The 13,722-nt window shown below is 38.5% G+C and overlaps 1 protein-coding gene across 4 annotated transcripts; it reads left to right on the top strand.

Annotated features, from left to right (window-relative positions):
• The first annotated feature begins 853 nt into the window (after window positions 1-853).
• ca14 (carbonic anhydrase XIV) lies at window positions 854-13,459 on the top strand. Of its 4 annotated transcripts, none has more exons than XR_013973336.1 (12): window positions 854-978; window positions 1,214-1,237; window positions 4,536-4,715; window positions 4,939-5,084; window positions 6,496-6,591; window positions 6,722-6,788; window positions 7,135-7,292; window positions 8,253-8,379; window positions 9,210-9,233; window positions 9,376-9,460; window positions 10,677-11,377; window positions 12,286-12,390. XR_013973336.1 is itself a non-coding variant. In XM_080896141.1 (12 exons), exons 1-12 carry the CDS (start codon window positions 909-911, stop codon window positions 12,395-12,397), a joined length of 1,143 nt encoding a protein of 380 aa, XP_080752267.1. In that variant the 5' UTR covers window positions 854-908; the 3' UTR covers window positions 12,398-13,459. The 4 variants fall into 4 exon arrangements, 3 of the variants coding, with proteins under 3 accessions (XP_080752267.1, XP_080752268.1, XP_080752269.1); XM_080896141.1 differs by having other exon boundaries at window positions 10,677-10,730; window positions 12,286-13,459; XM_080896143.1 differs by having other exon boundaries at window positions 895-983; window positions 10,677-10,730; window positions 12,286-13,459.
• The last annotated feature ends 263 nt before the right edge of the window (window positions 13,460-13,722 follow it).

The following is a 13,722-nucleotide window of genomic DNA, read 5'->3' as shown; positions in this document are numbered from 1 at the left end:
GTCTGTGGAAACACTGTTGATTGTCCTGCATTAGGCAGGGTATTTTTGCAAAAGAGAGTCACGCTATAACAGATAAATAAAAGTTTCATCATAGAAAGGAAATATTGGTATTATTGACACTATTGATTAAAGTTCAGTAACTAAATGCATCAGAATCTTTACAAGTTTCAGTAGCAAGATCAGTTTAATGTTTGATTAGATGTGCTAAGTAGAAACGTGATTATCAGGCCTCTGGTGAATTTTACATGTTCAAATCAGCTGTTCAAAGAGTTTTCATCTTGCCTAATGACACCAGAGGAAGTTCTTCTGCATCAACAAGGAACTCCACAGACCTGCGTGTTCAGCTAACTGTTGATTCTAAATTGCCTCTGTATGTGACGTAGAATAAAATACTAGTTCATACACAAGCGTGCATGCAGAAGGTGTGGTTAAATGACTCAAATTCAACTCACAGAAGTTCTTCCTACCAAAAAAACTTATGTTTAAAACAGCAGACATCTTTTTTTCCTTCACATATTTCCATTTCTCCTCTTCCCTAATCAGTTAGGTCTTTCATTCTTTTATTTTTAACCCAATTTCCTCCATCCTGTCTTTTTGTCTTTTTCCGCCTCCAACTCTGAATGAATTCTCACTAACTGATCCCTAAACCGGGCCTTGTCTCGCCCCTGATTTTCTCGTTTTGTCTTCTTTCATACTTTCTGTTCATCTCTCTCTTGCTGAGACCAGTGCACTGTGTGCCTGAGTGGATTCAGCATGTGACATCAACACTCTGGCTGTTAAACAGAGCTGTGGCAGGTGGGATTGCTGGAGCCCGTCACTTTCTCTCCTCTCTTTCTCACTCTCTCTCTTGCTCGTTCCTCATCTCTCAGTCTGCTCTTATTCACTGTGTATGGGCAAAGCGGGATAACATGGACACTTTGGGTCTTTTTATGCTGCTAATACTTCTGTTTTTCCAGTGGATGCCTGCCCTTGCTGCTGGTAAGGTGAAAATTAACATAATAACGGGCATCATGTGAGATTTTTGGCTTTGATTCTGGTATTTGATGGTTTGGGTTTTCCAGTTTGAGCCTTAGTAGAAGAAAAGTAGTAATTTCCTGATCTATCTTTTATCCTCTGCCTTTTCTTTTTTCAAAGTGAATTTTTAAATTTGGTTTAACCAAAACAGAAATTTCAGGAATTTTTTCTCTTTTGTTTGTTTTTGTTTTTTTTTCAGAGGAAATCACCTGGACTTACTCTGGTAAGTTCAAGTTCCCAATGTAGCTCATTAAAAAACAGATTGTTTTATTGAGTGATAGTTAGCACAACATTGTCTAGATGTATGGTTAGAGTATGTTAGATATCTGGGGCAATTGTTTTTTGTTTGTTTTTTGTTGTTTTTTTAGCACTTTAAAAATAAGGAGCAAAGTCCTGAAGTCAATTTTGTAATGACCTGAAAACAAATAGAGACATTTCGTACAGTTTAATGTGTAATCCATTACGCAATCTAATCTGATAACATCAAAGACTTGCACAAGTTTTGCATGAAACAACTAAGCAGGGTTTTCACCTGCTTGGCTGCACATGTTAAATCTGGATCTCTAAAATGTTAAAATTCTGGTAAAAGCTTCTGTAACTGGGGTAGGATTTAGGTCTTCCCCTCCCATATCTTCCACCCTTTCTCCCTCTGTTTTTCCCCTTCTCTGTATTAGTTACAGTTCAGCAAACTGGCATGAGGGCAGCAGCCACACAGAGATGATGAAGGGGTGGGTGGAGGCCGGTTGAAAGGAAGAAAGCTAGAAAAAGCCTGAGAGAGAGGCTGACTGGGAGAGAGGCAGGTGCACGAAGATGAGTGTGTTGGACAGAGCAAGGGAGATGGGACGGAATGAAGCTAAAGCAAAGCAAATCGCACAGTGTATTGTTGCAGCGCACAATATCCTATGTGTTTATTGTGTTGTTGAGGCACACTGGCTGCCTATGCTGCAGACAAAGACATTGTGGGAATGAATGGGGTGCACAGATTAGCACCCTTTGCATGTATTCAGGAGAGCAGCACTGATATACAGTACATGCAGAATACACAGCAAACTTTAGAGTCTGTACCAGGAGGCAGATAGTGTATATACATGTGTGTCTAGGTCTTATTATACTGGATATAGAGGCAGACGACTGTAAGATTGTGTTGCAGTACATACGGTGTGTTTACTAATGCAGAAAATCAGTTTTTATTAAGCACAAGGTTGTGAAGTGGAGAATCACTTGATGTCAGAGATTTGTCTTCACAGGAGTTTAGAGACAATTAAGGGAAAGTCGGTGATCTCCTCATCACCCTCTCAATGTGTCTTTGTTTTTAGCTGCATTCAGGCCGGTTGTAGCATGCTTTGAGAGGTAGGGTGGGTGCATGGGGGTCATAATTTTCGCCTCCAGTCACCATGGAGACCTCCATGACAACCAGTTAGGGGGCTGCAAGACTTTGAAGTTCTTTGCTGTGAAGAGTAGCTAGTGAGGGGCAGTGGGCATTTGGCAGATTAGAGAGGGCAAGGTGGGGGTTACATGGAGACATGGAGAAAGCAGTGGGAGTGGACATGTGGTATGCGTTTACATAATTAATGTCAAGTCCCCTCCTCAATTCCTCAATTTCTGTGTGTTTGAGTGTAAACAAAGCCTTCTGAATTTACTGTGTCTATGCAGAGGAAGTGTTGGTTTTGCAGAGGTATAATGTGCTTTTAAACACAGAATCAGTGAACCTACAGCTGCAAATAACATGACAGACCTTGCATTTTTGTGTGTAAAAGGTGTCAGTGGTGTGCCTGTTTTCTAAAGCATTCCTCGCTTTGCAATTGAAATTCAGGTTCTTTGACTCACATGTCGCTCTTTCTCTTTCCTCTTTTCTAAGTTTCTTTTATCGTGCAATAGAATAGACCAGTCTCTTTTTAATTCAGTGAACCCAGGCCTCAACTACCCTCCTCTCCCTCAGTTTCTTTCTCAGCGTATCTCTGTCCATCTTTCCATTAAATTCTTTAAAAATAATTAATCTTAATACTCTTTAATCTTTTATACATTAACAGATATTACATATTAGATATTATGTGAGCAGGGGACCAACATTTCATAGTAATTTCCTATGGAAGCCAGCAAAAATATCTGAATCTTGTACAGGTTATTATATACTTTGTTTTTCATGCTCATCAGGTTATAATTATATAAAATACTGACACTGTCATTCAATAATCAAGTCAGTAATTATCAGTGCCACAACAATGGTTTTTCCAGAATTTACCATCATCTGCGTTAACCATCCAAAATTAAGCATCACATTTTATAAAAAAAAAAAGAAGCAATTTTAATGGGTTTTTTTACATAGCTGTAGGAATTTACTCATAGTACAAATATAGTATTTATGTTTTTTAAAAAGCACTGTATTTTATGAAAAAATGGACTCTCATCAACAATCATAATGCACTTTGTTAAATTAGAAGTAATTTTATAATCTTATCTATCATTGCACATCTATTGTACATGGTTTATTTGTTTATTTATGTTTTGTGTCTCTTTGACCACAGATATCTGCATTAACTAGCTGTTTAGTAGCAAATATCATCAACACATATCATTAGTAATCAGAAAACACATATTACTGCTTTTGTGTTTTTTAATGTTGATATTTTAAATCTACTAAGTAATAAACAGAGTAGCCCCTCAGTAACCTTTGTATTAATATGTTTTGATCAATTTGAGCCTTACGAGGCACCAGCATCACTAGAATAACATTATTTATGCTACAAGAACCAACACTAACACTAAGAAACACACACAAAGCAAAGGTCTAAGAGTCCAAAAAACTAAAAACAAGTCTTTCCAACTCCTCACTCATTCCTCATTCAATATGCGATCATGCCCACACTGATTTATGAGGAGTCTGACAAGTAAGAGCCCAACATGGTTAATGTGGTCATGCAAAATATGAAAAAAGACACTGCGCTACTATTATTTGTGTTAATTAAACAACTACGTAATGTTAAACGAGTGACAAATAAATATATTAGGACAAATAAATATTACCAGACATTCAAAGTTGGGTTAGAATATATCCCCTCAGGTGACAACCAACGTTGATTAAGCAGTTGATCCACTGCTCTGGTTAATAAAAATTAATGCGGTGCTGATTTCTTTGATTCATTGCTTAGATCCATTTCCCTGCATGTTTGTATTTTTTCCAGCCTTTTTTTTTTTTAAAAAAAAAAATGTGTTTGACAGTAGAGTTAATTCAATACAGTAGAAATAGAAATGTTTCTCTGAACAAACAGTTTTCAGTTATTTAGACTGTTTTAACAAAACTGGTTCAGGATTGTCCTGCACTGTCAGCAGTGGTGGCTTTTATCAAAGGCACATAAATATTTGGATGTGTGCATGTTTTTGCCACGAGCCTGTGAACCTAAAGAGCACATAGAGGAATAATTGTTCTGCATAATTAGAGATACATCAATAGAAGCTTTTCACTGAGCCAGTGAGCTGTGTGATTGAATGACATCAGTGTAACGGTCTTTCCTCTGTCAAAGGCTTAGTCGGCCAGAGTGAGTGGTCAGAGTATTTCCCGGATTGTGGTGGTACCTCACAGTCTCCAGTTGATGTGATGACCACGCAGGCTAAATACGACCCCAGTTTGATCCCTGTGACTCCGCTGGGCTACAGCCAGCACGGCAACCAACCCTTCACTATGTACAATAACGGACACACAGGTAACTTTGGCAGCCAGCTCATTTCCCGTTCCAGTTTTACGGTCTGCCTGTTTATACTGGAGTCAGATGTGGTCAGCAAACTTTTATAGCTCATTAATTACTTTAGGAGATTAATAAGAGATGACTTGCAACTTTCCATTTTTATATCCACTTTTAAAATTGTAGATTCTCATTATACACTTTCCTAGAAACAAGTCACCAGTGTTGTTTATTTCTCCATCAGTGGTGATTGAACTGCCAGAATGGATGGGACTCGGGGGGCTGCCGTGGTTCTTTACAGCCATACAAATGCACCTCCACTGGGGCAATGACGGCCCAAGTCCCGGAGGCAGTGAACACACCATTAACGGACTGAGTGCAGATGCAGAGGTACATTTAAACACATCTGACTGTTAACTACCAGTAACCACACACATACAGTTAAAGTAAATATGAAACTCACCCACAATACATGATGCGTCACTTAACATAGCATGGACTAAACAGATTTGTAATATAAAAATTAATAATAATAAATAAATGAATAAATAAACAACAAGGACCAGTATAAAGATGTTTATTCATTCATTTATAAATATAAAGACAAATATTTTTATAAATATAAAAGTTTTTTTCAGCTGATTTAACATGTATGTAAGACACACTTGTGTAAAAAGGTTTTCTTGGAATCTGCCATTACATGTGTGACATACACAATTAAGCAATGTGCATGTCACACCAAATTCTGTGGCAGCATGACGGCAGGCAGATTTCTTGGTTACAAATATGTGACTACACACAATATGTATCAACAATTACAGCAGTAAATGTGTGAATTTGCAGATGGAAATAGTCACAAAGAAATTCATCGCTTCCTCTCGCGTGCATAAAACTATGTAAAACGGCTGTGCTACAACTATTACTTTTTAATTAAGTAATAGTCAAAAAGACAGACAAAGATTGATAGAAAAACACTTTGAGAATTAGCAGTCAATTCAGTTATTTTTCTATCAAAAGTGAAAAAAACCCAACTCTCTTTTTAAAAATGTATCTATTTATCTTTGGCACATGCAGTAAATGCAGTAAGCATTTAACTAAAAATTGACACAATTAAATGAGAGACTTTTTATATTCTCTGATAAACTATTTTTGATTGTGTTTTTCATTTTTTAGTGATGATTGAGATTATATAAATATTTGTTTAAATATAACATATTAATAACAAATATATAATATACCCTCCTATAAAGATAAATGTTATTTTAACAAATACAATTATTTATTTTTGGAATTGCATCGGTATATTTAAAGATCTTCTTATATTTTATATTTAAATCTTTGTGTCACTTTTTTGTTGATTTAATTTTGGTTTACTGTGATAATGAAACAGCCCACTGACGAGAAGCTAAGGGGGGAAATGACATCCAAGAAACATTTGTGTTGATTTAATGTTAATTAAAAAAAAAATACAGAATTTAAAAGAGGGAACGACACGAGTAGGTGACCGAATAAAATTTGGAAAGAGTGAACAAGGTAGAAGAAAGAAGGTAAAAGAGTGGAGTAAGGATGAAGGTGAGCTGAATATAGATACACCTTTAAGAAAAGGACAATTATCATTTTTTAAAAATGAACTTGGCATTTGGGCTTTTACAGCATAATGAGACATTTCAGTGCTTTTCAGGACTGAGTTTGCATCCAGCTTTTTCTGTCTGTCAGTTTTAAACCCAAGCCTCTCTTTGCCCCCTTCTTCCTTGTCAGAGTGAATTTTTAAAAATACTGCGTGTCCTCCTACTCCCTCCAGCTCCATGTGGTGCACTACAACTCTGAGCTCTACCCAAACATGTCTGCAGCGATGACCCAGAAAGACGGTTTGGCTGTTTTAGGAATTCTCATTGTGGTAATGAAACAATTTTGTCACACAGCAGCTATCCATATAATCATAAAAAAGTAAAAGGTGTAAATCTTACACTCATTAGCTGGAATATTTTTGAGCATTTTAGTGATCATTTAAGCCCGACTTTTCCCAGACAGGTGAGGAGACAAACCCGGCGTTTAACAACATCCTCAACTATCTGAGTCGCATCAGGCACGCAGGTAAGTCTTCTTCCACTTCCACTTTATTCCTAAAGCACTTTAAAACAAGAAAACAGCTAACCAAAGGGCTTTACAAAAAATACGAGAACAAAAATAAAACAATAAATCAGCTATAAGTGAATACATAGGAGCTGAAGAACATTAGAAATAGTACAGGTGCATACAAAGGGTAAAAGTTTAAGAGAGAAACTCACACTGGGTCAAAGCCAAGGAGAAAAGGTGTGTTTTTAAAAACAGCGAGAGATGGAGCCTGCCTGGCCTCCAGCTATAGCTCATTCCACATTTTAGGAGCAAAAGCTGCAAAGGGTATTTACACATTTCTTCTTCTCCTTTCATCCATAATCAGACCAGAAAGCGTTCATCCCAGCCTTTGACGTGCAGTCTTTGCTTCCTGAGGATCTTGGGCGATACTATCGATACAACGGCTCCCTGACAACACCGCCGTGCCACCAGAGTGTTATCTGGACCCTTTTCCATAAAAGGGTTCAAATCTCAGTAGCCCAGGTCTGCACATCTAAAATCTCTAATCTCTAAACAGTGCAAAAAGAGAACAAACATGCCTCATTTTTTGCTCAGCTAGTTATGTTTTTCCTCACTAATATGAAACAGGTCGATTGAGCATATTGAGTACAACATTAATCCTATTTTTACTTTAAAATCAAAGTGAAATGTATTATTTTTTCATGAGGCGACTGTGGCTCAGGGGGTTGGGAAGCGTATCTGTAACCGGAAGGTCACCGGTTCGATCCCTGGGCTCTCTGTCCTGGTCGTTGTGTCCTTGGGCAAGACACTTTACCCTACCGCCTACTGGTGTTGGCCAGAGGGGCCGATGGCGCGATATGGCAGCCTCGCTTCTGTCAGACTGCCCCAGAGCAGCTGTGGCTACAACTGTAGCTTGCCTCCACCAGTGTGTGAATGAATAGTGGCATTGTAAAGCGCTTTGGGTGCCTTGAAAAGCGCTATATAAAATCCAATCCATTATTTATTTATTATTTTTTTATCATGATAAATATATGTAAAAACATATCTCACAGAACTTATTATCCCTTTAAGATAACAAAACATTATCTTACCAACAACATATTTACCTGTTTAGACATGTTATGGCTTCCTGTGGATGTGATGAGTGCATCCTGCAGCTGTGCAATGCTCATTGGTTGTATCTGCCTCTGATGAGAACATCAACCCAGCATGTCCCAGGCAGACATATCAGCACTAAATACTGGCCGAGGAGCTGCCTGCATATGGTCCAGAAAATCCTGTCCTACTCCAGCAGTGTTATATTTTCTTTATTTGTAACAGAAAGTGTAAACTTGGAATGTTTTTGTGACTTTGACTTAACTTTCAGCACTACACTATAACTGACAGCTTTTATTCTACCAGAAGGATATAAACTTGCTTTCCGCGTGCAGTCTAGAACTCAGTGTAACTGCTCTTCTTCTCCTTTTTATCTCTCCACTCCAGCTGCTGAAGTTGGAGAAAATCCTTTACTCCAGTAAAGCTGAAGAACCAGACAGGATGCTGCTGCAGGACAACTACCGTGCAACACAGCCACTCAATCACAGAGTCATCTTCACCTCCTTTTCTGCAGGTCAGACAGAGTAACTACAACCAGATAATTAAAAGAGACATGAAATTCTCTCTTTCATGTTGCTGTGGTGCACAGGAAGTCACATATTTGCATATGAGCACTTAGAAAAATGGTACTTGGTTAGAATATTAGCAGAATATTCTTTTTAGCCTTTCAGACTGAAGAAATGCAGATTTGGGACAGGTCGCAGCCAGTCTGCTTTGAAGTGTTACCCCACTTTAGCCCTTCAACACTGAGTGATTGTAATGCCAATCTGCTGCTCGTGATACAAAGAACAATGAGTACAATAAAGTCAGTGGGTGACCATGTAGAGCAAAGCAAGCAATTAGTACAATGTATTTAAAGCGTGAAAAGTGAGGAGAAATGTGGGAATACTAATGATTGCCGGTGATTTTGTTTGAGAGACAATAACCTTAGGATGGCATGATTAAAGAGAAAAAGAGAGAGAATAAGGGGAAGTGATGGAAAAGGAAAAAGTGTTTCTTTGCAAGCTTATTGGAGAAAAGGATTTTTTAGAAACTGAACACTGTCTCCATTGTAATCGCAAGAGAAGAGGGAAGAGGAAAAAGAGACAGAGAGAGAAGTGAAAGAGAGAGACAGAGTGGCAGACAAAAACAAAGGAGAAAGAATTTGTGTAAAATGCTCATTGTAATGAGTGGCTGAACTGGAAAGCCTGTGATATCAGCACTCTTGAAAAGGCAGCAAGACTGAGTGGACATAACATTTCACAACACTACGAGTTGAACAGCAGATACTGTCAAGATAAACCGATTGGTTGCTCCGTGTGAGACGAAAAATAACAAAATGATTATTTATTCTGTATTTTGTAGAATCGGGGAAGGAGCTCTCGTCTGGTAAGACTAGCAGTTATTTCCATGCATATCTTTGCTGTCACTTTTTGTAGAATTGCTTTTTTAATTCGCTGAATTGCTTTATTTCTGTATTTCTGTTCACTTTTTATTGCTTTCCTGTTTGTCTCTGTGGTCATCCCTGCAGGAGAAGTAACAGCCATAGTGATAGGAGTGATGTGTGGCTGTGTAGGCCTGGCGGTTATCGTTCGCTTCATCGTGAAGACAATACGGTAAAAGGTTTTTACTGCATTGCTTCGTGATTTCCATAGTCTCGTTGCTGTTTTTTCTTTCCACTCTTTCAAAAGCACATTGTGGTCTTTCTGTTTTTCTTTTTGGTTTCACTTTACTGTTTACCTGTAGAAACTTTGGGGGGGATCGCCTCACTCCAACTCCTTTCTCTTGGCAGATTTTTTAAACTCCTCCAATTTGAAGCAGTCGTGGTAAACAGGTGCTTTACCTGACCTGAATACTGACAGAGCTTTTGGCTAGCACTGACTGTGTCGGGCGTCCTCAGCGCAGATCTTGGATCGGCTTATAGACATATTCATTCTGTTTTCGATCCCTGTGAATGAAAACAATGGTGATCTCATAGTAATCTACATATAAATCATTAATTACAGTATGCTGACAAGCAGACATAAATTAGAGTCCAACGAATACACTGGCATGGACAAAACTGTGGATATATTTTGATTTAGTTACAATATCAGATGGTTTTAACTTAAATATGATCATTTTTACCATTACCAGTGTTGGTTGGGCTGTAATAGAAATGTAAAGAAAGAAATGAAAAGATAAAATTAGCACTAAGATCAGTGCTGGGAATAATCCGATCCTTTGACCTCTGCTGCAATAACATGCCTATTTCATAATTCGCTGCCTTCTCTCATGATTACCACTGATTAATGAAAGTATGAGCTCTTCCCATGCCCGAGCGATTTAACTCTTTTCCCCTTGGATGCCTACTATGTGTAAACACTGTCTCTCTTTTTTGTGCTGAACAGTTTCTGTCATATTTGAGGGCTTTCTTCCAGAATGACTGGGTGTTTGTGTCGGTGGTGGTGGTGGTGGTGGTGGTGGTGGGGGGGGGGGGGGGGGGGGGGGGGTGTATATAAATAATATGCACTCAGGTGTCAAACCTCATCAACGATGGTACAGCGGAAGTCGTCAAATGTTGTCTTCATGGGGGAAAGAGCTAACATCTTCACTGCTTTCTTCAGCGCTTCTCAAAATGGATTATTAGATCCCTCGAGGAGTTTGGGAAACCATCAGCTTTCATTTTGTTAATCTGCTTTAAACTTTACATTAAAATCTCATCTCCGGTCCCTCAGACTAACGAGAGCACAGTGGGAAGAAAACACTTGCATACAGCCTCTTTGAAATGTTAACTCTCTGTTTTGTTCTTCTGTTCCTGTCATGTGATTCCATCTTTTGATCTTGTGACAGCTCTACCTCTAGCTGGGATGTCCTGCACAATAACCGGCCTGCTCCCATGCCAAGGTCACTGTTCAAAATTATGACCCCTGACCTCAAAACTTTCATTTCAACCTCTCAGACGTAGTTTATTCTTTTTTTAACCACCTATTCACAATAACTTATCCTCATGAGTTAGACATTCTTAGAGTACCTACTAAAGACTGTGAGACATTTTAACTTCCAAGAAAGCCTCCAGAGTACAGTTAGAATTTCTTAAACATCTGTCATTAGTAAGAAGAGTAGTCCTTAATCCTAAAGTTTTAGGTGTTAGAGTTCTGTCCTCTGTCTTCTAATGTACTCAGTGCTCACTGGATACATACGTGACTGTGTTGGACTGTCTCTTAAACTGTAAATTTACATGGGAAGGAATAATAATATCTGTCTCTACTGGCTAAAGTTTAGTTGATTTAAAGTGGCAACAGGAAACTTTTCATCATTCGCTGCTCTTGCGAATAGCTGATAGCTTTCCATTTTTAAATACTCTTGTGTTTTAAACCAGTGTAACAACGTGAGAACACAAGGATCCACTAGAGTCTGAATGGCACATCAAGGCTTTCTGGGGACACAACCTCTGATTTCTTCTAAATGCACTGACATTTCTGCACAGAAGCTATAAGGGGGCCGACTGTGCATGTTTTTCTAGGCTGGACCAGATTTTTCTCTGCATTATGGTAGGCTCCTTACCTTACGATATAAATCGCCATGAGGCAACTACTGTTGTGATCTGATACTTTATAAATAAACCTGAACTGAACTGAAATGCATTTTACTGAAAGGTGTTAATAGTATTTTGTCAGCCCCAGCAACCTGCTTCAGTAACCTGACACAGCTTCTGTGTTGGATTGCATTAGATCACATGTTTAATGTTTCCCAAACAGAGTAAAGCTGGAAGGAAATGAAAAAAAAAGACAATACATTTTTATACCATAACTTTTCAACTCTATGAATGCGTTTTATAGTATTACATGGCAGTTGATATGACATGACCAACCTGAAAGACAGGATATATATCCACAGATTCTTAAAGCTTCTGTTACGACATCTGAATGAACTGCCAGGACATTTATATGAATGGGGGCTTGTTTACTCCACCTCTTTCCCTATGACAGCTGCAATAGGCTCCAGCTCCTTCCTGTGACCCTGAACTCAAGTGGAAAAAATGGATAAGGATAGAAGGATATTTATATACATTTAAAGCAAAATGTCATTAGTATATCCAAAATATGTGATGAAAAAAATGTACTCTTGCTGTACTGAAACATGACAATGACACAGTAAATCCAGTGGGCATCCTTTGTTACATGTCCCCCTCTGCTAGTTTATTTTCTCTTGACTCTACTAATTTATCCCCTGCCCTCATAGGTTCCTAAAACACCCGTGTTTGATCATTTTTAGTTTTCTTTTTTTGTTTTTTAATCATATAATGGAGCCTTACCGGGGCTGAGCTGTATTTTTGGACAAGGAGCGACCTCTTCTGGATAAACTACACTGACATTTAAAAAAAAAAAAAAACTGTCTGAGAAGTTTTGAAGTATGTGCGATTAATCGGTGGGGATAACTCTTCGCTTTGACGTTTCAGGACAAAGGATTCAGAGAAGGAAAAAGAGGAAAAACAAGACATGGCTATGAACTCGACTTCAGAAGCAGAAAAGAAAGAAGAGTCCTTGCTGTCACCTCAGAGTGTGCCCTAGCTCACAGCAACATCAAACACTGTCCCTCTCATCAGTGAGTTTATTGCTGATCCACATCTCCTCAGGGGAGAGGAAGCAACATGTTTTTACTTTATCATTTACAAAACGCTAAAAGAAGAAGGAGCAGCTTATGAAAAAAGCGAAGGGACTTGGACACAGGAGAAGCCACCTGCTGCCCGGACCATTTCTGTCTGGCGTATGACATTTCCTCAGTTTGCACAGGGAGCAGTTGGTGTAAATATGCAGTTTTGCTGGGGTTTTTTTCAGGTATGGCTCATGCATGGCTGGAATATATGACCGACTCATGTAAATACTTTGGGGGATAAACATTCTGTTGTTTTTATCACAGTGGGGCGGTATTTTATCTGTTCACTTTGTTCTTTGAACTGTAAGCACACGTCACTTGGCACATTAATAATCCTAATTAAAATTATTTTATTTTTCACTAAAACCTAAGAATTGAAGAAAATTTGATAACAATGCACACGAGAGTTGAAGCAGGTTTTATTTGTATAAAATACACGATATCGGAACATTTCTGGCTCTGAACTGAAATCAGCAGATTTTGTTGTAAATCAGTTTTATTTATGTGCATTTAGTTATTCCATCGAGGGTTTGGGTGCTATACGTCCTCTTTATGTGTTTGTTTTCAGCTAACTTGTCAACATGGACACCACATTAAAACACCTGAATGTCAAACTTGCCGATTCTTGATTACATATGACCGCGTGTTAATATCTGGCTCACAAAGTGGTTTTGCATGATTGCATGTGATCAAGTAAGAAGTGTTGAGAGCTGTGGAAGTTTGAGGATGCTGCTTGACATAAAGTTTTCCCTATTCATTCACCTTAACCCTAACCATAAAAAGTGAATTCCTAACCCAAAATATCATGGCCATTGTGTGTTTTATCTGAAATCATGAGATGGAGCAGTGGGCCAGGACAAAACTGTTCATGATGCAGCAGAGCCACGTGTCATATTCATGTCATACAACCTGACAGCTGCGAGGCAAGGCTGTCTAATTTTGTTTCCTCTGCCTTTCCTACTTGAGGTGGAGGGTGCTTTCACATCTGCAGAGAAAAAATAAAAAGACTGAAGAGGCACTTTTGATATTTGATACCGAAATGTAACAAACTTATTTAGGCATTTTTCTTAAATGAAGTAACATATCAGCAAAAAGAGTAACGTGTGTGTTCATGATGCAAAATACTACACCAGTAAAACACTTAAAGCTGGAGGTGTCTCTGGATTGTAGTGGTTAACATGGTTGCTTAGTAAGCAGAAGGACACTGGGTTGATTCCTGCTGGAGACACAAACCTGCTTC

Source organism: Rhamphochromis sp. 'chilingali', assembly GCF_963969265.1.
Source record: "Rhamphochromis sp. 'chilingali' genome assembly, chromosome: 11".
In the NCBI taxonomy this organism is placed as follows: domain Eukaryota; kingdom Metazoa; phylum Chordata; class Actinopteri; order Cichliformes; family Cichlidae; genus Rhamphochromis; species Rhamphochromis sp. 'chilingali'.
The sequence above is the reverse complement of the archived record's forward strand: the minus strand, read 5'-3'. Positions and strand labels throughout refer to the sequence as shown.

Excerpts from the sequence above, each read along its gene's own strand:
- ca14 (XM_080896141.1), top strand. The coding sequence starts at position 909 with ATGGACACTTTGGGTCTTTTTATGCTGCTAATACTTCTGTTTTTCCAG. Across the intron at positions 5,085-6,495 it reads GACTGAGTGCAGATGCAGAG|CTCCATGTGGTGCACTACAA; the intron begins GTACATTTAAAC and ends TACTCCCTCCAG. Across the intron at positions 6,789-7,134 it reads GAGTCGCATCAGGCACGCAG|ACCAGAAAGCGTTCATCCCA; the intron begins GTAAGTCTTCTT and ends ATCCATAATCAG.